The sequence below is a fragment of the Acipenser ruthenus genome, chromosome 1, assembly GCF_902713425.1.
Source record: "Acipenser ruthenus chromosome 1, fAciRut3.2 maternal haplotype, whole genome shotgun sequence".
Taxonomy (NCBI): domain Eukaryota; kingdom Metazoa; phylum Chordata; class Actinopteri; order Acipenseriformes; family Acipenseridae; genus Acipenser; species Acipenser ruthenus.
The window spans coordinates 7662921-7689833 of NC_081189.1; the positions used below are offsets into that span (position 1 = coordinate 7662921).

A 26913-nucleotide genomic window follows, 5' to 3' on the forward strand; every position below is an offset into this window, starting at 1 on the left:
TAAAGATGTTCACTGAGTGTATGCCAAGTTTCCTGTTTGCACCAGCACATATAGGGACCACAGATGTTGCATTTAGCTAAAAACAGACCTGATTGTTGTTAAACATCATAATTGTGGACTACTGTTATGCAAAACATCTATCCCATGTATTTTCTGAGCAACAGTAAGCTAGAATGAGACGAGCCAGAACAAAAGTAGTCTGTTAGTAGGGAGGCCTGCAATATGAACCTGTACTGGACTGCCTGTCTGTAGTGACCACTGTCTTCCACTGTGATAATATTTGCAATATACAGAGCAAGGCAGCTGTTTGTCAGACCAAAACTGGTCACTTTTATAAGTACATAAATCTTCTCTATTTTGCAATTCCAGTAGCTACTGTACATACGTCTCAGGTGTGCAGTTTTGGTAAGACACGTATTATAGCAAAAGTATTGGCCCCTGCCCAGAAAGCCCAATAGCCTTGAGAATTTATAGCATGTTTTTTTTTTTTTTGTCTGTCCAGACTGACTGGCTACTGTATAGACTAGTGTCTGCTATAATGGGGATTTTGTTATTGGTTGCTGTTGGTGTGCTAATGGAAGTGCTTGTTTGTATTTTCTCTGGGAAGCTGAGGGGAGGGGTGGGGATAAAAAAAGCAATTGATCCCAATGAAATACACTGCAGCGCACCTGCAGTACTGGAACATGTGTAACTGTGTTGTGTTGAGATCTGACCAGTGTAAGTAGTGTGAACTCTAGAACACTCTTATGGTTTCATTCCATCTTCCTTCCCTTTCTAGGTTTATATTGTGTTTTTTGCTGACCAAGCAGTACTTGATACAGTAGACATTGGAGTGTATAATTCATCTGAACTGTGGCACATCCAAATACATTGAAAGGAAGTACAAATGACCTTTGGTCCGGTTTGAAATGTAAACAATGTGGATATTTACATCTGGCACGGTTTAGGTGAATTGAGTAGACCCCGTCATATTTTAAACGTAAGGTAGCTTTTTCAAAATGTGGGTTCTGAAAACCTAGTAGACAATATGCAGTATTGCATCTACCCGGTGACTTTCTGTTTTTGTCATATTTGCCTGTGTCTTACTTTCATTGTCAGACGATAACTCATGAAGGAGTTTATGGAACGTAAATATTAGTTACAGTATAGAAGAACAATTCTGACCAGTACAGTACTTTAGGTGGCACTGTGGTAATCTGTGCTAACAAATGTTAATACTTGAGGTATCTTGTGTGGCCTATAGGCCCTATTTAGCTATTTGAAGAACTTTTTTTTTTTTTATATATTCTTGATGGACTAAAAAGGGTTTGGTATATAAACTGTTCTAGACTGTAAAGAAGCCAACAACACTCCCCTCTCATCTGTGTTTTTGATTAAAGTTTGTTTAAGGCACAGTAATTTGTGTCTAAATGTGTACATGACTTTATTCTGCCCTCTGCTACCCTCTTCTATAGGACTGTAGGATGGTCATCTTTTTATATAGTAACTTTCCTTTTAAAAAATGCATGCATTGCCTTGCTTGTGCAGAATTTGGTTAGAGACAGTTTTAAAAGGGTGTTTCCTATCTTCACTATCTATACAGTTGGCTACTTCTTGGAACTTCATACACTTGCACTGCAACAAACAGATAATGCAGTTAATATAACTGTCTGCATTGCAGTATCACATCACATGTCTTGTAGCCCGTTGGCATAAGTATTGAATATATACAGTAGTGCAGTACATGCAACGCTTGTTCAAGGAAATATTTTTTAGGCTAGACTGTGGGGGGGGAGGATGCCCAGTCGATGTGATAGATTGCAGCCATGCAAGACAGCTGATTCTCACCATTTGGTTCCAGAATGCACATTGGTCTAAATTAAAGCCCGGGACAGACAGGCGTGGCGCGGCATTTTGCCGCCTGTATCGCTGCCATTGCTTTCATGTGGTGTTGGACAGATCACCAGGTTTTTTTCTGGCTGCTGCGCGGTATGGATTAACCAATCACAGCCAATTGTTGACAACACGTGCTTGCCAGGAAAAATCATGAATGAAACTGTTGTCTAAGGAGGTGTCCAAGCACCCTGAAGTGTTTGATCCCTCCCATATTTCATACAAGGACAGGCAAGTCAGTACATCACGCTTGATAAGCATCCTCCCTGCCTTTTTAAAAATGATTTCTGTAGTTCACTACTCTTTTTACTAAATAACTGGCTGTAAAAGGATATATTTTCTGACACTTTAGTAGTAAGCTACTTGCTGTCAGCAACGTATACTGTGTTTCTTTGCTAAGCTCAGATCGCTCGTTTCATACGCTTGCATATAGATGACAGAAAAACAACGTTGGAATTAAGGAATTAACGTAACATTATTAATTATTAGAATTAATAATGTTACGTTGACATATTGAAATTACGTATCGCTTTGTAGTTTTCAAAAAATTAAAAAATGTGACATTTCAAAATACTGTTGTAGTTTTTGGTTGAGAGAAACAGCACTAATCAAGTGTAATAATAGTAGGCCTACCATTTTACATTCAAGACATTTCTCAGGAGTGCAATAAGCCTGTCCGAAACCTCATCAAATTGTCTGTGGAATAAAGGAGAGAAACACTCTACTCTGCTGTACATTTGGCTGGCTTGCTTTATTTCGGGCATCATTTAAGCATTCATTCCCTTTTCATGATATCTTTTTGATGCATTTAATTTGAATGCATATCAAGCAGTGTATGTTTAAATATTTCACTGTTTCTCGCAGGCCCAGCACCAGTGTGCCACCATCATTGTAATTTAATGGACTGAATGATTGAAACAATTACACTGGGGCGTTTTGTATTATTTTATATGCTGCTGTTGAACAGCATATGTATACTAAAGGTATACAGTTGTTATATAGTGTATGTTGTTTCTGCTAAATGTACTACATCTTGAATGGGGTTTCAGACTTACTGCAGAAGTTTAAGTATCGACAAATTACTGGTCTATAAAGTAACAATGAGAGAAGTAATATGTGGAAGTAAAGTGAATGTGTTGCAATTGTTTTTTGTTGATGGTTCACTAACTGTGTGTTTAATGGACACTTGTTAATCTACAATGCCTCTTCATTCTTCTGTCAATACGAGAAAGGCATGTCAAGCAGATTAACAGGTTTTGAAGTAATTGTATTGGAACGTTGTAGTTATAAAGAAAGTTAGTATCATTGTAGCATCCCACCCTGAGGGTGGGCATTACCTTCTCATTCATCACATACCTCCCTGTGCAGTACTTCTTATAATCTCTGCCAGAGTTCTGAAGTTCTGTGTTCATTGTTGTGGGATAACAGCTATGTGAGGTACGGTGGGAATGCCATGCCCAGTTTGACAGCTCGCACTGGGGTCGTGCACTGTTGCTGGTGTTAATGAGCGAGTGTTTCCCTTAATTACCAGACGGTTATTACTGGAAATATCAACTTATTATATATCTTATCTACTGCACACTAGTTTTCACAGACCTGTTTCTCTTGTAGCCAGTTTTCAGTTTATAGTTTGTGTTGAGGTTACAGTAATATGGCAGTCTGTTCTCAACACAAAGCAGTTGGCCTTGAAATGATATGACCCACCCACAGCATGAGCCCTGAGTTCTGTAATGTCAGCATTTTACTTCTTTAAACATTGCTATGGTTGGGAATGTTTAATATGCTGCTGTAGTTTAGATCAGCGAGGCTGACATTTTAGAAAGTATTTCCCCTTCCCATCTTATTGATGTCTTTACAACACACAGGAATCCAAAACACATTGTTTGCATATCTCTGACCACCTGAGGACACACGCTACCTTTCGAGAGGAAGATATTTGTTGAGAAAATAGACCTGAAAAATGGATAATACGAATGGTGTGGCTGACTTTGTCCTTTGTGCTGTGTGACATGTTCTAATTAAATACATATGCAGCACTGATGATGGTCAGTGTTTGACTGAAACATCTGCACTTTGCACTTATTGCACAGTATGCATATTGTGTTTTAGCCGGTCATTAATAAATACAGCCTGTAGTTTTTCATTGAATTTAACGTTGGTACGCTTTTTTCCTCTGTGTACGGGTCTGTTATGTGTTTTTAAGGAGCAGTGAAAACTTACTTTTTCATTAAAAACATACACAACAAACCAATAAATACCACTTTGCTTTCAAGTTTAGACAGCTGTGGATGTTTACATAAAAAAAAACCTAAGAGCCATCCCCCAGAACCCAGACCAGACCAAACCAAACACATTGAAATCAGTGCAGTTTTTATTTAACCCAGTGTGGCCGTGCCAAATCCTGCTGCAGCAGGTGCAGTGAAGTCTCTTGAGATGTAATACTGCACTGTGTTCATTACATTAGCTGTGGAAGTGTTGGAGTGTGCTTACATGCAAATGAGGTCGTAGCACGCTGGAAGCTTATTTCCTGTTTTCCAAAGTCCACTGCACTACTACAGATTGTATTTGAAATCAGTGTAAAATAAAGAACAGAGCTTTTTAAGAAGTTCACACACTGGATGGTTCTGGCCCCTGATCAGCTTCTTTTTACCTTCACCAGTCTCGGTGACAAAGTGGCTGTACTGGTAATTCTTAATTCTGAAGTGGTGTTGTTTTCATAGTGGATTGAGTTTATTCATACTGTATACTGTAGTTTGTTTCCTTGAGTTGTGCAAGTTTCTTTGACATACAGATTAATGTATTGTAGGGTATAGGACGCCGACCAGATGCAACACACATACTGTGGTGGTGAACTAGTGTGCCACTTTCAGGTCCAAAAGTGTGGCACGAGAGCCCAAAAATTGATTCTTAGTCTTATCATAATCCAGCGTATACATACCTGTATTTTAATTTACAGTAAAAAATCTCCTAATTCTACAAGAGACTGACACACTTCTGTGTTACTGTGGATCAAAAACAAAATGTATCGAGGGCAGCAAGTTTCAGTAAATTAGTCATCTGCTGCAGAACAGAACTACTGCAATCCTTAATTTATTAAAAAGAAAATGTATGTCTGTGGGTCTTAAAAAAAGATTGGCGTCCATGTTTCATGCGCAAGCCATACATGTATCTGTAAATGTCACATACATTCACTATCTTGTAATAAGATGATCGGTTTTTCACAGTAATTGTACTGTTTGACACATTCATCAATATGCTGTTTACTTAGTTCAATAGTTGAGGAGTGTATGACCTTCCCTCAGAACAGGTGATAGATTTAGAAATCAGCCACACTTGAGTGTTAGCCTGATACTCTCTTAAATGTGCTTCCTCAATATAAGTGTCCAACTGATACTTGGTGTGTGTTTGAATTCTGCATTTTCTTTAATTGTATTTATTTATTAATTTAACACAGTAGTCTCCGGCTAAGAGAACACCCCTCGGGAAGCAAGCAAAGTGTTCTTATATCAATCAATAAATAAATATAAATAAAGCAGTGTGGAGTAGTGGTTAGGCCTCGGGACTCTTGACCGGAGGGTTGTGGGTTCAATCCCCGGTGGGGACACTGCTGCTGTACTCTTGAGCAAGGTACTTTCCTTAGATTGCTCCAGTAAAAACCCAACTGTATAAATGGGTAATTGTATGTAAAAATAATGTGATATCTTGTAACAATTGTAAGTCACCCTGGATAAGGGCGCCAGCTAAGAAATAAATAATAATAATAATAAATAAATATAGTATTACTTGTCATGCCCCACGTGCATCAACATATGAAATGAACTGAATAAATAAAAGAAAAGCAATAGGCAAGTGTATGTTAATAAACTATAATAATGAAGTAACAGACAAACTAATGTTAATAAACTGTCAAACTAAACTAACACAGCACCCCGACACTCGTTAAAATTATGCAGCAGCAATATACAAGACATACACATTATTTAACAGAATGGTGAAGCAACTCACTAGAACGGGAAACGCCAAATTGCTCGTCAACGTGTGTTTTGGTTCAGGTTTTTTTCAAGAGCTTGAACAATTTCCAACTTTTTGATGAGGTGCACTCATGGAAATCAGAATACAAAACAATTCGATGATATGACGGCAGTTCTGGAAAGATTTAATAAACCAATCAGTGTGCCTCAAGACAGTCTTACAATGACAAGTCACTTCTGAAAAGACTGAATAAACCATTTAAATTTAAGTTTGATGATGATGATGATGATGATGATGATGATGATGATGATGATGATGATGATGAGTTACCAGAGGTCGCGCTAGCTTTTCTGTTCATGCGTTCCTGAAACACACATGTGCAAAATGTTGCGTCCCAACCATCAAATATACATTTTAACACAAAGGCTAAGAAACTCCAGGGATGTGCATTTTGATACATTTTTCTGAACGTTTAAACTCTATGGCATGTTAATTAAATATCTGTCTGTGTATAGCTATACATATAAACACAGACACACTTTTGTCTTTGTTATATATACTAACAGTAGACCGTTCACATGACGAGATGGGATTCTAAGCACTGTTTGTTGCCTTCATCTACGTGTGTTTTAATATTTTTCTGCATTCCAATAACAGCAACAGCATCGCCGTGTCTTTTAAGCGAAGATTCTTTAAAAACTGTACATCCGTACGTATATATGTTTTGTTTTTCTGCCCAGCAGCTCTTTCACACACAGTACATCTTGCCTTCTTGATAAACAAGCCACGGATACTTCATCTCCCATTCAAAATTATAAGAACGTATTTTTCGTTTGCGTTTTTGTGCATTACTACTGCTTGCAACTGCTTCGGTCACTTGCTGTCAGTGTACACTCTGCACTAGGTATTCATTTTTATGCTTAAAAAAATCAGAAAGGGCATCCCTGTTCAACTAGTGCGGAAAATAACAAATGCACAACGTTAAATTAGGCGACTGCAAAAATGAAATGCAAGTTAAAAGTAGGATAGGGGATGAACAATTTACATAATTTGTCAGCTTTGTTTGAAATAAAATTAAAGGGACCAGAATTAGGATCAGGCAAGATATGAAGGTAAAAGCAAAGATTGTTTTGCAATTACAGGTTTTTCTGAGTTTAATTATGAAACCTAATCGGCTAAATTTGTCACCTGATTAAAAATAAAACCCGAAAATTTCTAGCCCTACTTGTGTGTGTGTGTTTGCATTTACTTTTTCCAAAATACTTGTTTTATTTCTTTTTAGCAATATGGACCTTTATTAATATGGGGCATAACACATTATTTTACAATAAAATACAGTGCCTGGTGGGATACTATCATATTAATTTGCACTGTTCATTGCGCTGCTAGGAACTATAACCGTACTATTCTAACAGCATGTGTGTGTACGCATTACGCCCGAATAAACGTGAAACGGTACTTCAGTGTGGATGCTAAAGTATGAGCTGGATTAATTAAAACGTTTTTGAGTACGGTTCTCGAGATCGGTTATGTAATGTGGAAAGGGCCTAAAAGTAAATATTGCAGGCAAAGCCAAATATGAGGCTTATTGCTGCCACCTACAGGACTGGAGTGCACCTTAATCAATGCTGTTATATTGCAGAACAGTTTTTTTTTTTTAAACAAGCAAGTGTTTTACTGTCATTGCTGCAGTGTAATGGATTAGCACGAATATGCATGTCTGCGTCCCTTTCCATTCTGTGCGTCCTGTGAACGCAAGACAAAATATTTTTCCGTTCAATGGATTTATTTTGCGTCTAGGACGCAAAATTTTGCGTTCACGCGACCTCTGTGTTACAAAACAGTACTTTTATCTGTTGTGAACGAATCGCTAGCGGTGCGAAGAAGGTGTTCTTTTAAGCAAAGTTCCTATTCCTTTAGCCGGAGCATTTACAATGGGAAGAATCTGTTTCACCACAAGGTTGTTCCTTAGGCTAAGTGTTCTCTTAGGAGGTGTTCCTATAAGCGGGGACTACTGTACTTCGAAACTGAATTGCAGAACCTTAAGGAGAGGAAGGGAACGTTTAGTGAATCCATAGCAAATTCTTACTCGTATACTTCATGTATGAGTGCTGAATGACTATTGTACAGTATAGAACAGGGGTCTCCAATCCTGGTCCTGGAGGGCCGGTGTCCCTCCTGGTTTTTGTTCCAACTGTACCCTAAATTACTTAATTGGACAAATTAAGCTTCTAATAAGCACTTAATTGGTTAAATTAAGTAATTTAGGTTACAGTTGGAACAAAAACCAGAAGGAACCGGCCCTCCAGGACTGATTGGAGGCCCCTGGTATAGAATGTCACACCTAAAAGGAGTTTGATTGTGGTTAAAAGCTCTCCTCTTTAAATGTGAGATTACACTTGTCCATTCTACCGACAAATACTCCAGTTCATGGCCCATTGCTAATCATGAACCTTGGTAAAAGATAAATTCCATAAAGGCAAACCTTGCATTGTGTTGACTGAAGAATATTTACAGTACACTATTCTGATATAAAAAATGTTTTACCAAGTAGGATTGGCCAGACATGCTATCTTCAAAACACCACTGATCTCTGTTTTTTGTTTGCAGTGTGTAAATAAAGACAGGGTGATAATTTGATGCCACGTCCGCTTAAGTAATGCTGCTGCTGTAGTGTGATTTTTTTTTTTTTTTTTTCAAAACGTGTTCTATTCACTGTGCTACTAGTTTTCCAGTTTGTAACTCTGAGAATGTTGACAATAGGGTGTTCCTGCAGTCTGCTTCCTGTTGTTAACTGGAATTGGAAAAGGCGTACTTCTCTTGGCTGCCTGGCTAAATTATTTAGCCAGTTGTCCTAGACCTTTAACCTCTGTTAATATGCTTTTCGACTACGCTATTTTATTAAGCAAACATGTTTATCAAGACTTTACTATTCAATGTTTTCACTTTATGTACTAACTATATGGATGTATGGAAGGGTTTGCCTAGACATGTTTTAACCATGCTAAACTGTAATTTACAGTCATGTGGTTGAGTGCAGGAACCCATTTTGTAGCACAGCATGCTTTTCCTGGCCGCCTTTATCATTGATTATCTTTTAAAAGCAACACTTTGTATACCTTTTTGTTTTGACATTCTTGACTTATAAAAAATAAAACAATTCATCAAACATTGTTTTCATTGTTAACATTTGCAGAATAGAATGCTTTTTTACAGTGCCGTTGTATAGATGAGTAAATATTGTGGCTTTTTGTTGTTCTTATCAGAAGTTAATCCAATAAAAAAAAAAAATAACATAGATAAACATGCTGGTGTTGTAATGGGTAACATGTTGCTCTAGTATTTGCACTCATGTTGCATTCTTTTTCTGTGTAAATTAACAGCATAAAACAGGTCATTTTGAAATTCAATCTCAGTACTGCAGATTAAAAAACATACAGTGTCTGGAACAAAATTGCACAGGTTTGAACAGAAGTGGAATGCAAAGAGTTCCCATCCTACAATAAACTTTGTCTTTTTACTGTACAGTGAGATCCCTCAACCCTACTTCCCTTTATTCAGCTAGGTGATTAAATTGTGGTCCCAACAAAAACTACAAATACAATGAAGGGTAAATGCGTTAGAAACAGAAGACTACTTGCGTATGACCCCCCCCCCCCCCGAGCTGATTTCAGTGGGGTGACGGTCACTCACTTAGTAATAAGGGCACAGAACAGCAAGAATTTCCTTTAGGATTACATTAAAAGAACAAGTTATCCCAAGAAAAAAAGGAAGGAATTATTGCTATAAAATTACATTGTGCTTTGAGCGCTTTGGAGACCAGATATCTGATTTAAAGACTTGAATACTTTATTTGGTATAAATTGCATTATTAAAACTTGAGAAACGTTAAATCCTGATGTGAGCTGTGGCTATTGTCATCTGCTTTGCCATCGCAGTGGTGCAGTTAAAGTGGATGCGTTCAGAAAGTAACATGGCCAGAATGCAGACTTCCAAGTATAGGATACTAAAAACACAATGCACAGCTCTACAAACCATGAAACTGCTTATTGTGAATAGGACTTGTATTGTAATTATTACATGTATTATTACTGAATGAGCATTAATTATTATTATTTTTTTAACTATTTATTCAATGTTCTTATACTGTACCGCAATACCTCTTGGATTGAGAACAGTCAGGTGCCTCGTATTAATTGAATGTTGTGTTGTTTTATTCTAGGGGGAAAAGAACAGTGGGTTTGATGTCCTTTACCATAATATGAAACATGGACAGATTTCAACAAAGGAGGTATCAGATTTTATTAGAGAAAGGTGAGTTGTTTGGGTTGCTGTTCTGCATGCAGCTTCAAGCTAAAACATGATGTAATAAATGATTTCCTAACTGTATAACTGTAAGATTATGATGTTTTAAAGCCTGCAAATTATAGTGGCACTAAATCAGTAGTTGACTTTATGCAGTATAATTACATTTTTCATTAAGAAAAACACAGTAATGTTGAAATGAAGAGTGATAGGATCACCACACTGCATTATAATTGATTTACTGTTGTGAAATGTTTGTCAAAGTGTATGTAATACATGCACTCTCTATTGATGAGAAAGCTTTTTATGAACGTGGGTAGTGGACAGGTGTTAGCATCAGAGCGCGATACATTTTAAAAGGTCCATTGATGGATGATTGAGCAAAAATATGAATTGCTCAGATAGTTACACTACATGTAATTTTGTATCCATTCTCAGCTCGGGCTCTTGTTTTCTACTTGATGTCGAATATAAATGTCTCTCTTAAATTACTTCTTCTTAATTTCTGTATATAGATGTACTTTTGACAACTTTTCAATTTTGAAAAAATGTTTAAAAAAAAAAAAAAAAAAAAAGTTCTTACTGAAGGTGGGTTTCAGGCGCAGGGCCAATGATGACGATGCAGCGTAGAGTAGTGGTTAGGGCTCTGGACTCTTGACCGGAGGGTAGTGGGTTCAATCCCAGGTGGGGGACACCCTGAGCAAGGTACTTTACCTAGATTGCTCCAGTAAAAACCCAACTGTATAAATGAGTAATTGTATGTAAAAAAATAATGTGATATCTGTATAATGTGAAATAATGTATAATGTGATATCTTGTAACAATGGTAAGTCACCCTGGATAAGGGTGTCTGCTAAGAAATTAATAATAATAATATTTACCTTTGAAAAGCTCTGATAGGCAAGCAGGAGAAGTGTTCATACTTTAACTGTACCACATCACCCAGAAGGAGGAGCATGGGTTATCACTGTGAACCTGGATGACAAGGATATAATATCATATAAAATTATTTAAATTTAAGTTTGGGTCCCCAGCCCGTCCCATTAATGTATAGTTGGCTTCAGGTTATGCCAAGTCGCAGCACAGCCTACATTGACAGCACACTTCTTTTGATGGTTAGCATGCAAGTGAAACCTAAACCTTTATGCTTTATAAATCGGCAGGTGTAACAGCTAACTGTAGCTATTGAAATGCTGCGCTGGCAATGTAAATATACTTATGCTACTGTTTATATAAAGACATACTTTCACTGGTGCTGCTCCATGGCCTTTCAGCAGTGGGTTAGTTATTGGGCTGCTGCAGGGAGGTTCAGTGTGCAATTATATATATATATATATATACAGTACTGTGCAAAAGTTTTAGTCAGGTGTGAAAAAATGCTGTAAAGTAAGAATGCTTTCAAAAATAGACATGTTAATAGATTCTATTTATCAATTAACTAAATGCAAAGTGAGTGAACAGAAGAAAAATCTAAATCAAATCCATATTTGGTGTGACCACCCTTTGCCTTCAAAACAGCATCAATTCTTCTAGGTACACTTGCACAAAGTCAGGGATTTTGTAGGCATATAGTCAGGTGTATGATTAAACAATTATACCAAACAGGTGCTAATGATCATCAATTCAATATGTAGGTTGAAACACAATCATTAACTGAAACTGAAACAGAAACAGCTGTGTAGGAGGAATAAAACTGGGTGAGGAACAGCCAAACTCAGCTAACAAGGTGAGGTTGCTGAAGACAGTTTACTGTCAAAAGTCATACACCATGGCCAGACTGAGCACAGCAACAAGACACAAGGTAGTTATACTGCATCAGCAAGGTCTCTCCCAGGCAGAAATTTCAAGGCAGACAGGGGTTTCCAGATGTGCTGTCCAAGCTCTTTTGAAGAAGCACAAAGAAACAGGCAACGTTGAGGACCGTAGACGCAGTGGTCGGCCAAGGAAACTTACTGCAGCAGATGAAAGACACATCATGCTTACTTCCCTTTGCAATCGGAAGATGTCCAGCAGTGCCATCAGCTCAGAATTGGCAGAGAACAGTGGGACCCTGGTACACCCATCTACTGTCCAGAGAAGTCTGGTCAGAAGTGGCCTTCATGGAAGACTTGCGGCCAAAAAGCCATACCTCCGACGTGGAAACAAGGCCAAGCAACTCAACTATGCACGAAAACACAGGAACTGGGGTGCAGAAAAATGGCAGCAGGTGCTCTGGACTGATGAGTCAATTTGAAATATTTGGCTGTAGCAGAAGGCAGTTTGTTCGCCGAAGGGCTGGAGAGCGGTACACAAATGAGTGTCTGCAGGCAACAGTGAAGCATGGTGGAGGTTCCTTGCAAGTTTGGGGCTTTTCTGCAAATGGAGTTGGGGATTTGGTCAGAATGAATGGTCTCCTTAATGCTGAGAAGTACAGGCAGATACTTATCCATCATGCAATACCATCAGGGAGGCATCTGATTGGCCCCAAATTTATTCTGCAGCATGACAACGACCCCAAACATACAGTGACAGTCATTAAGAACTATCTTCAACGTAAAGAAGAACAAGGAGTCCTGGAAGTGATGGTATGGCCCCCACAGAGCCCTGATCTCAACATCATCGAGTCTGTCTGGGATTACATGAAGAGAGAGAAGCAACTGAGGCTGCCTAAATCCACAGAAGAACCGTGGTTAGTTCTCCAAGATGTTTGGGCCAACCTACCTGCCGAATTCCTTCAAAAACTGTGTGCAAGTGTACCTAGAAGAATTGATGCTGTTTTGAAGGCAAAGGGTGGTCACACCAAATATTGATTTGATGTAGATTTTTCCTCTGTTCACTCACTTTGCATTTTGTTAATTGATAAATATAAACTATTAACATGTCTGTTTTTGAAAGCATTCTTACTTTACAGCATTTTTTCACACCTGCTTAAAACTTTTGCACAGTACTGTATGTTGTGTATATATATACAGTCAAACCTGCTCATGCGACCACCTGGTCTAACACTTTAAATTCCTCCCAATGATATTTGTGCTTTTATTTAACTGTATCAAGCGACCACCTGTCTAACGAGACCAGCGACCACAATTCTCTTACACAGCAACAGACTCAAACCTGTATTAAGCACCCTTACACAGGGCTGCTGTGATAAGAAAAATATGGTTTTAAATGGTACATCCTAAATTCAAAGGAATACGGTAACCATTTTAGCGGCCTTTTATCCGTAATCAATAAAACAAAAGCGCTCTCTTGTAAAGGAAGAGAGAAAACGTGGAGAAACAAAAGGTCCTCCCTAGATGACAGAATTTAAGTTATTAAACTTGTAAAGACAGTAAGTGCCAGAAAAACTGCTGAAAAATTCAGCACTACAAAGACACAGGTACAGCATTTTGAAAGTTATGAGCCCTCTTTTAAGAGACCACTATTAGACTGTCCCTCGAGTGGTCTCTTAATACAGGTTTGACTGTATATTTTCATTAAAGAATGTTTGGGATTAATATGTTAGAAGTTCATCACAAAATGAGAGGGGAAGAAATGTATAACATATATTGTAGGGTGAATTGTTTGAATTAAGACACAACAAAAAAGACTGGAGCAAAAAAGTGTTTGTTGATACTTTATGTACTTCCCTTTGTTCAGAATATTATATGTAGTGGACAGATTTAATGTAAACTGCAATTTAGCGCCATCTGGTGTTTACAAGATTAAAATCTAAAATTGTTCAGTACTGTAACTTCACATAGCAGTTACTGCGACTAGATACCCGAATCTGCAACACTACAGCTAAGACAGCATCTCAACAAGCATGCTCTGCACCTTCTGTTTGCTGTAATTTCAAAATAATTAAATACAACTTTAGATTAATGATATGTAATAATGGGCCATAAATATATATATACCAATGCAGGCATTCTCCCTTAATATTGCTCATGCAATTATATAGTTTATTTACAGTCCAGCACACACTCTCTCAGATGCACTATGTAGCTACTGTTCACTCCTTGTACTTTGTCACCGCTTATGACCCCGCTGTTTTTTTTTTATTTTATTTTTTTTCTAACACATGGGTTTATTCAAAGTCACACAGCTCTAAAAGGGAGGCATACATGTGATTTAATGGGTCCAACTGTATTTTTCACTGTGCAGTAACAGTGAGCATAACTTTGTAGGTCACCCTTGTAAAGGAGATGTTTCATCTCAGTGGGTCTTTTCCAGATTATAATTTTTTTTAATTAAAAAAATAATAAAATAAAAAATAATAATATTACTGTAACATCTCATCTAATATGGCTGCCATATTGCAGTCATGTGACTGCCACATTGCAATTTTCCTGTAACTGTATGCAGCTGTATTCTGTGATTCTCTTAATGAAGTTCCATTACAGGTGGTTTTAAGTATACATTTTACTGGTGATGGTGAGATGTAAGGTTTACATGTTGAATCTCGCGATCTCATTGAGCCCTATAATATAGTGTGTTTTATTGCAATAAATAGATATTGTATTGCTTAAATATGATTTTCTTTCATCAGGGCTACAATTGAAGAGGCATATGCAAGGTCGATGACCAAACTGGCCAAATCTGCTAGCAACTATTCACAGTTAGGGTAAGAATCCTACATTTAAATAAGACCAAGTTTCCTCCAGGGATGTTCATTTTATCCACCCTTAACTTGAAACAATGTAATCAATTTATCAAAGTAAAACCTTTCAGGAGCCAAGTCATTTAGACGAACGTTTTGACACGTGTCTTCATCAGTATATTGATCATTTTGCTAATGAAGGCACAAGCCGAAGTGTTTGTCTGCTTGACTACGTTTTACCTTATTTTTTTTTTTATTTTATCACTGTTTTAAACTTTATTTGTTTTACTTTCAGGACATTTGCACCTGTGTGGGACGTCTTTAAAACCTCAACTGAAAAGTTAGCAAGCTGTCATTTAGAACTGGTGCGCAAACTTCAGGAATTAATAAAAGAAGTCCAAAAATATGGAGAAGAACAAATAAAAGCACATAAAAAGGTACTTTCTGTTTTTAAACAAATTTTGTTCTAATAAAACATCACCGTTTCTGTCCATGCAGCGCTAATGCAACACATATTCATTATGTAAAAAAAAAGTGAGAGTACAACAAGTATTGTAAAATAAATGATATCATTAAGACACTGCTGTGACTCTCGGCTAGGGTCTATTCTTCTGTATTTCAATTGGAGGTGGTGTCAACAATTGATATCTAATTCAGTTGAGGTTTTGGTTGTGTACAATAGCATTCTTTATTGTGAAATAAATGAAATGCAATAATAAATTACATCTGTTTCCATATATTCAGAGATTTTACCAATGGTATTTGTTAATAATACATTTTATTTTTTGCCATGTATCAGAGCTTAAAAACAAAATAAAAATTTAAAAGTTTGGTTGGGGGTGAAATGCTAATTTGCTATTATCTTCTGTTACAAAAAAAGACAAAGGAGGAAGTGGCCAGCACTCTGGAAGCTGTACAGAACATTCAGAGCATCACACAGTCCTTACAGAAATCCAAGGAGAACTACAACGCAAAGAGTGTGGAGCAGGAGCGGTTAAAAAAGGAAGGGGCAACACAGAAGGAATTGGAAAAGGTACAGTCTTATACTAGCAAACACATGCACAAAGTGCACCCACCTCTCTTAACTTGCCCTTTACAATGTTGGCTGATCTGTAGCCCATCTGACTGCATCTGTTAATGAAGGACCAAGAGGATGACTACAAGGAAAAGGGCCCAGTCCAAGCTAGCTGCTTTCACATTAAGCCAGGAGCCTGCTGAATTATTTTTTTTTTCTCTTGTTAATTCTGTCCTGTAACCAAAAAATATTTAAATTTTTATGTCCACACAGGCAGGGCTGAAAACAAAGAAAGCTACTGAGTCCTACAAATCTTATGTGGAAAAATATGCTGTGGCCAAAACAGACTTTGAACAGAAAATGAGCGAAACCGCCCAGGTAAATGTTATTGCTGAAATATGTGTTGTGCTGACAGAAGCAGGTCTCTATTCCCTGGGTAAAGTTGAACGCAATGTATTTCCACCTTTGTGTGTATGAGAGGACAAATTATTCCTAGTGCGTGTATTTTAAACAGCTCCTCTGTTTGTATCATGTTGCAGACTTACAGTATCTGTCATCTTAAATCTGAAAATAAAATAAAATATTACGGGTCTATTTTCTAACTAGTGTTTAACATTCCATTCATTTTAAGTTGGAAACACGTTTGACATCCTGCCAGACCATTTGTGTGCCTCCACACCAGACTCGAGGTGGCGATGACAGCAGATGCGAAATTATTATTTTAGTGATGGTGGTTAACTCTCTGTAATAAATTATAAACATACCATGCCCCTGTGTCTAGTTTATATAGGGTAGTCTTTCTCTCTTATATCTGGCTTTTAAGTACTTTGATGTACTGTATCTGAAGTTGTCCATTGCAGCTAGCCTACAACTCAATAACAGTAACACCTACAGTTCAGACAACACACCTGCTGGCTCAAAGACTATAATGATTGTTTATGTACCGTAATTATTTATTTAAAAAATAAACAAAACAGCATTGTGCTGTGACTTCTGGTTTCTATTCTAGTGGGGTTCTGTTAGCCATCAGGGAAGGAAACATTGCCACATAAATGTTGCCGTAGAATTCCTTTTGAAGTGATGCAGTGTCGTACAACAGCTCTAAAATTAGCACAGTTTGAGGTCAATTTAAGACCAGTGGCATCCCTTGCTGGAGGCATGTACACACTATACTTTACATCAAATACATGTAGGTTGAAATCGTATGTACTTGTTGGAAACTCTTCTCCGAGACCCTACTTACTTTTTAAACTTGATTTCCATCTGTTTTTTTTAGTTTTTTTTTTAATTCACTGTAATTCTAACTTCAAGGAAATATACATTTTAATTGCAGCAAAAACCCCATGAAAGCTAACCATTCCAATAGTTTAATCCATCTCCTGTTCAGTAAACAGTTTAATTTTCTTTTTCCCAATAAAGCAGGAATCGTACCCCACAATGGCTTAGAAATGATTTTGTTCCAAGAATAGAAATAAATAATTGACTGCACAGTCACATTCATTTCCCTGGTTTACCATAACTATATATTTTTTTAAACTAAAAGCATAAAAGGCAGACAAAATCACTGCTGTAAAAGTTTTTAAAACCATAGATAATGCCATTTAAGTATATTGGATTTATGGGCCACCCCAAATAATTGATGCCTTCTGTTGTATTCCACATTGGTGACATTTATACTGTACAGACCACCCAGGTTTAAAGGGTCGCACGAAACATATCGTGACAAATGCATTTTAGGCTCTCCAAGGCAGATTAAAATACTGTTACACCCAATTCAAGCAAAATACATGTGTGTAAATATAATTGGCTACAGTATTGCATCTTAACAGCTGTTTTAATAAGCTTGATAAAGGATGTTGATAGATATCTCTTGGGCTACAGTATAAGTCTGCGTGTCTGGCTGGCTAATGTACTTTGTCATTGACCCGTATGACTACATATTTTTATGGTTCTATAATTCTTTTAAATCATGCTTTTTTTTTTTTTCTTACACAGAAATTTCAGGATATTGAAGAAGGTCATGTTCTTCAAATGAAGGAGATTATACAGTCATATTCACAGTCCATTGAAGAGACACACTTACAAATAGGCCAGGTAAGAACAATTTCAATGAAATACATGTCGGGAGTGCCCTTTGCCTAACAGTCTCTCAAAGACATTGAAGAAGACTTTCGATTGAGACACTTGTCTTTTAAATGTATAGTTACTTTAAGGGGGAAAGATTACATGTTAATTAAACTCTAGTAATCGCATCTCTACTTAACCCATGTGCTGTGTGATATCAGTGGCCTGTTCTGAATTGCAGGGGCGATGTTGTGGTGTTTAAACTGATTTATTGGTGCATTGACAATATGCCAGCTCAATTAGTTGCAGCTGTAATCCGTCTTGCAATTGAACTGGGAACCAAGAAATGTTCTGCACACCATTCACTTTCCTCAGTTAAAATGGTAACATGAAACAAGCTCAAATAGTTAATTCCTCTTTGAAACAAGCTCAAATAGTTAATTCCTCTTAGTTATGGTAGGGTGGAAAAAACCCACAAACCATCTGTGGTTTAATACACAGAAGTCCATCAGCTATCACTCTTGAGTTGTAAATGATTTCTCGATTTTATTTTTTTAAGTATCAGTTTTATTTTCCTGTTTGAAAGAAAGTTTTGCAAAAAGAAGTTCTAAAATGCTTCTCTGTGTCATGTGCTTGAAGTGCTGCTGAAAAAAAAAGCAAACAAACACTGCGTGGCTGTGCTCACGCACGCCTTGTGGACATAGTTAAGAACATTGTTACATCCATGAGTATATGTAACCTGAGATTGGTGTGGGTGTTAGTCAGCTCTACAGGGCATTTAGGCACCTGTGCAATGGAATTAAACCTGATTAGATTTATTTATACAGTTATGTAGGATTTTTACTTTATATCCTTATCTCAGCCAAATATCCCTTAGGTTTGTAGTGAGCCCTTACACGTGGTGTCTGGTCTTCTGTAGACAGTACCTGTCAGTGCTGCTCTTTTACAAAACCAACCACTGTAGGAAAGGTCATTAGTAGGTGGGGTGACACAGCCAGCTGTCTTCTCCTGTACCTGGTGGCCTGTTCTGAACAATAGTGCTGCACTAGGGTCTGCCTAGGTTACATCAAGGCAGAATCATTCAGCACAACAAAATGTTTTGTCAGCTAAGTATCAGAAAATAGAATCCTCTGATGTACGTAAAGAATTTAACATTACACAGATTGCTACTGTCGCCGCTTTTGAATGTCCATTAAAACCCTGGATTCAAACCTTATGCCCACCCTAGCACATGTGCTGTCAGACTTGACTGCAGAATTTCCTCTGCTTACTTGTCTGTTTAAATGGTTTACAGGCCTGACTGTTATTTTTTTATTATTATTATTATGATTTAAAAGTTGTATGCATAGTAGTTTTGAAGTTAAGAACTTTTTTTCCAGATTCCTGTGTTTCGCTAGTTTGGTACTAGATTATTATTTTTGTACATGAAAAGTAGAACAACTATTTATTGTAAATATTTACATAGCTGTTGGGTTAATGTGACATTTTTTATTGTGTCAAGGAAAGATTTGAAAGTAAAGTGAATATGTGTGTGTGTGTGTGTGTGTGTGTGTGTGTGTTTTCTGTCTTTGTTTTAAGGTTCATAATGAATTTGTAAACAACATGGAAAACACTACAGTGGAAAGCTTGGTGCAGAAGTGTGCTGAGACTAAAGGAACCGGCAAAGAAAGGCCTGGTAAGAGATCTGCAAATTACCAGTATCTTGTACATGATCACACATGCCATTTCTCTCTGTTGATGCCTCTATTAAGCAAGGATTTAAAACCGATTAATATGTGCACAAGCTAACTGCTGCTTTTCAAAAGATCTGACAAGAGAAGCACTGAAGAGGCCTAGGGTCCCCTTGATTACTGTAGCATAGCATCGTTTACACAATAGTAATTGTTGAGCGATGACCCCGTAAAGCTAGTTTTGACGGCTTTGTCTAGAAGTTAAGCAAAGCCGTACTGCTTGCCAAATGCAGACTGGAATGGCAAGGCTGCCTACCGCTTCATGAGATTACATCTGTTCAAGTGTCTGGTTTCTCAGGCCTTAATTGCCTCTCTCTGTCTCTCTCTGTCTCTCCCTCACACACACACTCATTCAGTCTTTCACTTTGTGGGAATTTAAATGCTTTTAAGAAGTAATAATGTGCCTCACGTTTTGATTTAAATGATTTAAATTTGGGAACAAAGCTCTTTTAAGACTGTTGTGGTGTAGTTTTGTTCTGTTTTTTTGTTTGGTTGATTGTTGTTTGTTTTTTTTAGAGGGGAATTTCTTGGGTCCTCTTGACCAGTTAACTCAGTTAACTCCCGTATTTACCCATAAATATAAAGTGGCTCTGATTGATCAGATAAAAAGTAGATTACTATTGGCGTATTAGTGCTTGTTTTATTAGTTCTGGCTATTTATTTACATGCGTTCTTCTTCTACTTATTTTTTTTTTACTTGTGTGTTCATATATTTAATGAATGTTTATTGTAAATGAAATAAAATCGGTGACCATTCATTTATATCATAACACTGTAGTTTGTTATGGCTGGTGGCCATTGAGTTAATAATGTTACGCACTGTAATTAAAAACAACTTAAATACATGTCCAAATGCAGCATACTTAAACATGTTAATTTGGTTAATGAGAATGGATTCTTTGTGTGCTTGTATGGTGTGCAATACAAGTTCATTTATATGGGGTTCACAGCACTTGATTTGCATTGCATGAGGTACTGAAAACAAAGGGATTTCTTAAGTGTGTTTGTGTATACACAGAAGTTGACTTTTTTGTTCAAGCTCAGCATCTATGCATCAGGAGTGCACATTTGTTTTGACAGCAGGATTAATTGAGGCTAAAGCAGTCGAAATTCCACTTGTATCAAGCTGTTCATTAGAAACTGCACTCTGGCTTCAGTGCTGTCAGAAAAATAACCTGTCCTGCTCTGATTAAATAGCAGAATGATGGTCCGGTCCAGTGCTTTTGAGAGAGAGGTTGAATAAACTTTCTACTGCGGAAACAATTCCGACGTGACACGCTGCAAGGGGGTCAGACTGTGCAGTGATATCCAGCTGAGCTGTCATCTGGCTCTGAGCCAGGCACGCAAAGCCTCTGCCGCTTCCAGCACCATGTGAAGCATATGCAATTTAAAAACCTGTCCTTCCTTCATGCGTCATTTCGTGCCTCTGAAAGATCTTCTTTTATATAAACCAAGTCTGCTGTCTGTTTGTTTACAAAAGGTTTAAACAATGCACAATGCCTCTCTGCTGTTATTTATGCAATATTGCTGTGTTTTTTGCTGTAGGTTTCGGGGTAAATGTTGTTTGAAGTTAGCATTGCCGTCACTGGTTCTGTTTCCCATAGCTCTACAGTCATGGTGTCTGATTTATGTATTTCACATTGTTTTCTGATTAACAGTGCAGTACCTTTGTACAGTACACCTTTACAGGAACAAGCAAAGGCCACATCATGACCGTTAGGAATGTAGTTTGGGTTCATTTCTAAAATTACTTTAAAAATAACAGGTAACCTATAATAACCCTGGATCAAATTTAGCATTGCAACTCTTATCTTGTACACTGGGCCTTAATAATGATTATGCTAAAGGCAATGCACTTACCATTCCACCATGTGCATAAACCAGCATTGGTGTTCCGCTGCAACTTGCTTTGTAGCTGGTATTGTTGGCTGTACTTCTACTTGGCATTTGTTGCCTCGGGAGATGCTTTCGGCAGAATTCAATTTGCTGATTTTGCTGGCGGGGGGTGGGAATCAGAATTTATTTTGGCATTGTTTTTTGTTTCTTAAATACCCCAGCAGTTTGCAACTTTTAGACAACATATTTGCTTTGCTTGCTTCTTTTCAAAAACTGTCTACATCGTCAGTTTATTTTGGCCATTGTTTGAGAATTTTTTTTTTTTATAAATAACTTGCTCCAATGCAAACATTTTAGTTTAGGCTCCCCACAATTCATAGCTACACGCCTCACTCTTGAAGACCAATACGACTTGTCTATTCAAGGGCAGAGACTGGGACATATTAAATCTTCACAAACAGTATCTCCTTCATCACCTGTATGGACTTACCTGCTGCTGCTGTTTGAGTGAATTGTTGTAATTAACATTGCATTAGAAAAAACATTTTTAGATTTATACAAAGTATAGTATGACATTAAATCTTATTGTTTCCTCTGTGTGTGTTATCACAGTACACTTCAAAATAAATATGGGAGATTTTTGGAGTTGCTTCAAATAGCCCTGTATATTGTTTTATTAACATACATCGAATGCTATTGAGACTTTCCATGCAATGTGAATGCAGTTTTATTTAGCCTTTGTTTAAACTCTGCAAACCTCGAATCTGTGTTTCCCAATGTAAACAAACCCGCTTCCTGAATCTGAGTTGGTTCTTCATTTAATAGAGTGCATGCTGCACATGTTTATTTTACAGGAGAAAGGGTTAATTCGATTGAAGATAAGAATGCATAGGTAACCTCAAAAATAGACACTTTTTAGAGAGAGTGTGACTCAAGATCCTACAGTATACATATTTTCTAAAGACAAAAACTACTACTGTTAGAAATAAAACTAAACTGGTTTTGGAAGACCAAACGCTTATTTCTGTTTGCACTACCCTTAAGGTTAGTTGCATCAGTATGATGGAGGAAGAAGATAAACGGAGAACGTCTGACACTGTACAGTAGAGTGGATCAGTTATTGCTGTACTTTATCCACTTCACTAGATGATGTGTGTCTCTCGTGCCACTTGTTCCAGAAGAGCGCTGTGAACAATGCATTAATTCTACACTTCACTGCAATCCTCAAGAGATACAATATTGAACCACCACCATACTTATTATGACTTGCACTGTATACCGTCTGTTTTTTTCAGGTCAGAGAGTTCTGTTTTCTAAAATATTGCCTCAGGCGATTGTGTAGTCTGGTAGTAAACACAGTTGCCATATCCTAGATCAGGTTTTCCCTTGGTCAGATAAGTATAGAGACAGGAATATGATGGTGTGTATTGTGGCTGTGCTTCGGGAGGGGGGTCTGATGAGTTCCTGTTTTTAAACGTTTCAAAAAGCACTGTTTACATGTTCGCAGGTATCTGCAATAAGCACAGAGGTGGAAGCTTCATAAAACTATATTTTTGTTATCATAACAACAAGAATAAATGATGCCTTTTTTGTACATTACCAATCCTTGCTAATTAGAAGTGTGTTTTCAGCCATCACCGCTGTTAAATGTTTGGTTTTCTAAGTCCTGTGGCAACGTCTTCCAGAGCCAGGCTGGCTGCATCGGAGCAGTAACCTGGCTTCGGGGCTGTCATATCTGTCTGGCAGTCAAGCCCTGGTAGGGTGTCGATTTTTATAATGATTTGATATTTCAACACAGTTACCCGGAAATAGACAAAAACGTTTATACGCCAGGCTGCTCTGTGCTGCAGTTTTATGTTAATAAGAATATCTTGACAGACTCTAAACCTCCCATGACATCTAACAGTAGCAAGTGCAGAGGCAAATGCAAAGACTCAGGTTTTTAAGGTTGTAAAATAAGTATGAATCTATTTAGATGCAACTTCGAGGAGCAGTTAAGTTATTGGTTAGACCAAAAACATTATTGCAGTTATTGAGTAAGAAATTCTAATGGTGTTTTTTTTTGTTTTTCATTTCTTTCTTTAGGCCCTATTGACTTTGAAGAGTGCAACATCGCCAATGCAACAGAAGGTAAATCCCCCAAAGCCTTACGATATTTCACTGCAGAGATTCTTTTTTTCCCCCATGTTTTCTTATACTAGTAATCGGTGAAGCCTCATAATTGAACATGCAAGGTACCCTCAATATGTATAGCTGGGGACTTGATCAGGAAATAAGGTTAATATTTGGACACTTGTATTGGTACTCCCTCATCTTGCCCGGGGATTCCTAAAATTAAGTTAGTTTATTGCCGGTATGTGTTTTTATATTACTGTAGATGTGGATCAGGTCAGTGAATTATTAAATGTATGACAGCCTTATAGTTATTTATAATGGCCTTATAGTTTTGGATTACAGATGTGGCATAGGAAATGTTTTATTTTAAATGGTCTTGAACATTACATTTTGTTTACCAGTCTGATTTAAACTGTTTGTTACTCAGGGGCAAAGCCACGTAAAAGAAAAACCTTTGGGATCCCAGGTCGAAGGAAAGATAAAGATACTGATTCAGTGTAAGTACCGTTTTTAACACGCAGTGATACTCAGCTGTCCTGTCAGTGTTTTCCAATACATGTTGCATCCTTTCTAAATACTGGGCAGTGTGTATATGTGTGTGTATATGTGTGTGTGTCTATATATATATATATATATATATATATATATATATATATATATATATATATATATATAATATATATATATATATGTACACACACATACATTAGTTAAATGCTTTTAATTCTGTACCACCCACAAGGGGAAAAAGTGCTTTTTAACACGTTTTTCAAAAAAACTAATTACAGCCAGTATGTACCCCCTGAATGCTTGACATTTGCATGAGCATGTAATTAGTTTAAAGGTCAGTAAACCGGGCTGTTGAAAATAAACTGATATGAATGAATGATAAATGTGCCTGTGGCATCCAAGCACAGGTTCAAATGTGGAGGTTGGTTTAATTTGTCTTTTTATAAGTACATTTAGCTTCTTAAAATGCGTTTGTCAGAGGTGGTATTTCAAGCCACTGCCACAGGGTAAATCCAAACAGTTCATTATAAAGATGCAAAACAATTCAATGATGTTTCAAGTAAAGTTTGCAAATGTAACCGTCTGCAAACAAGGATAATTAATCACATACTAACATTACATACATCATATAACTGTTGCATCATTTTTTAATCTGTATGTTTTATTCTATTTTTAATCCCAAATAGGTGCTTCTAAACAGTCAGTAATATTGCTGGTGCTGGTTAATACTGGTGATACTGGGTTTTAAGTTTTTTGTTTCTTTTACAGAGAATCCCCAGATGCTGAGTCAGTTGTAAGTAAAAATATGTGTTCTAAATGATATTGGTAACATGTCAGCCCTGAAAAACAAAACCTTTCCTAATTACTGTTGAATTTCACTTTTAAAATGATATGACACCATTTTTATTCAGGTACACTGTTATCAAAAATGTATCGGATCATTTTCTTAAGCCTGCAATGCATTTCTAGTGGTTTCATATGATTTTCAGATTAAAAGTCTTGCCATTGCAACTTTGGCCTTTCTGTCTCCATCATATAGTATCAATCATCTCCTGTTTCTTTTTAAATCTCTGTTAATTTCAGTTTTTTCCTCTTCATTTAAATTCTGTTTAAATCTACCTTTCTTTATCTATATACATATTCTATTGAAGAAGACATCAAATGGAGCCCCCTCTGGCTACTATGGGAGAATAGATTTACAGAATGCTGTAAGTAAATTCCTTCAGGCAAATCAATTTCCACTAATGAAGAGGCGCTTCACATTATTGTTTTAGTGGATTATTTTCTGAATGTGTGAAAATGGGCACAAATGTATTTGAATGAGGCTTGGTGGCATCCATTAGTTGGGTGCTGCTTTAAAAGGCACTTTAACAAATTTAACGTGTACTGATTTAAAGCCTGACCCAGGCTGTGGTTGAAAGTATTACATTTGTCACACAAAGTGAAAGCTTATTAATTATGACTGGCCTTGATAGTTGAATGCATGTCCTTTTAAGTTTTGATAGTCTGCTGGTTTTGCTTGCAGTCTGCTTCAAGAAAGTATATCTTGCCTTTCTCTTTCTGCTTCAACACTTCTTCATTGCTGCTAAAGTCATTGTATTGGTTTTGAGATGAACATCAGGAAATGTTTTGATGGAGAGGTTAATAAGCTTCAGTCATTGCAGTGTTGTGAATGGACTTTAATTGGTGTTTCTTTTCATTAAAGAATATTCCAGAGGTTGACGACGAGGGATTCTGTCTCAAGCCAGAAGTTAATGAGAATGATATCCTTTAACATTTATCAGGGTGCTTGTAGTCTTTAAAATACATTCAGGTAAAAGTGGAATAGAAAGGCCATACATTTGAAGCAATGAGATTTGCAAGATATTTGTTTTAATGTCTGAAACGTTGCATGCACAGTTCCTCTTGTGCTCCTCAAATTATATCACTTTAACTTTTTTCCCCACATTAAAAGTTCAAATAATATCCGTGGATGCTTTTACTGTGCCTGACAAACACATTAGCACAGCATCCTCTTTTTTTAGTATTTTTTTTTATACACACACACATATATTAGCGTTATAAATGAGATCACAAGCACATTCATAGATTTAAATAGAAATAAATGAGTGTAGTCACCTGGCATCATAAGCCTGTAAGTACCTCCATTGTTTGTTTTCAAACACACTTTCCCTTGACAAAGGTCTGTTAAACATAGCGAAACATTGGGATGTTGGCTCTTTTTATGAGCACATTTTTTATTAATACATATTAATATATACATATATAAGAATATTATATATGTATACACACAGTGTATTATATGTACTGTATGTGTACAAATAATAAAGTTCCTTAACACATTAAAAACAAGCCAAAGAGAACAATTTCTTCTCCTCCAGCGATTCTGAAGATGACGATGAACCCAGAAAGTTTCATGTGGAAATAAAACCTGTCCAACCCAACAATGGAGACCATCAAGCATCAGCTTCAATAGATGAACTGAAGGCCTCTATAGTAAACATAACACTCTCACCCTCGGCATCGGTAAGCGAGCATGTCAGTTCCTTTATTATGTGTGCAGTAACAGAGGAAGAATGCTGCAAAGACTACTCAGTGACCTTAAGGAACAGAACCCTAGAAATGTGAATATTGCATTCAGCTTTTTTTTAATTGTGTTGCTGACTGTAATAACGTTATTTCAAGCATTTGAAGCTTCTTGGAACGACGGAATCCCTCTCCCGTGACCACCAAAGGGAGCAAAAAAGGTCTTAATAGAGAACTGGCCCTAATTCTGAAAGGGACTGACAGAGTGGTGTGAATGTTGAGTTGTTTTTATAAGAAGCTGGTCACAGGGAGCCAGTTCACTGTATCAAGAACTTTAGACACTGAGGAGTGTTTTTGTTTTATTGAAGCTGTCTATTGTTTTAATAAACTGCTTTTGTCCCTTTTTA

The 26913-nt window shown here is 37.1% G+C and overlaps 1 protein-coding gene across 5 annotated transcripts in view; it reads left to right on the plus strand.

Moving 5' to 3' along the window:
• LOC117403944 (F-BAR domain only protein 2-like) overlaps positions 1-26913 on the plus strand; it is a 64359-nt gene that overhangs the window by 11684 nt on the left and 25762 nt on the right. For 4 of the 5 annotated variants that reach the window (XM_058990172.1, XM_058990260.1, XM_058990284.1 and 1 more), the window contains exons 2-14: positions 10067-10158; positions 14660-14734; positions 15006-15147; positions 15591-15743; positions 15999-16103; positions 17721-17819; positions 19368-19464; positions 23441-23485; positions 23898-23967; positions 24749-24773; positions 25132-25188; positions 25686-25743; positions 26331-26506. In XM_058990172.1, coding sequence (XP_058846155.1) covers positions 10067-10158; positions 14660-14734; positions 15006-15147; positions 15591-15743; positions 15999-16103; positions 17721-17819; positions 19368-19464; positions 23441-23485; positions 23898-23967; positions 24749-24773; positions 25132-25188; positions 25686-25743; positions 26331-26506 — 1194 coding nt within the window. The remainder of the gene's footprint in view (positions 1-10066; positions 10159-14659; positions 14735-15005; positions 15148-15590; positions 15744-15998; positions 16104-17720; positions 17820-19367; positions 19465-23440; positions 23486-23897; positions 23968-24748; positions 24774-25131; positions 25189-25685; positions 25744-26330; positions 26507-26913) is intronic. The other variant, XM_058990224.1, reaches the window with a different exon arrangement.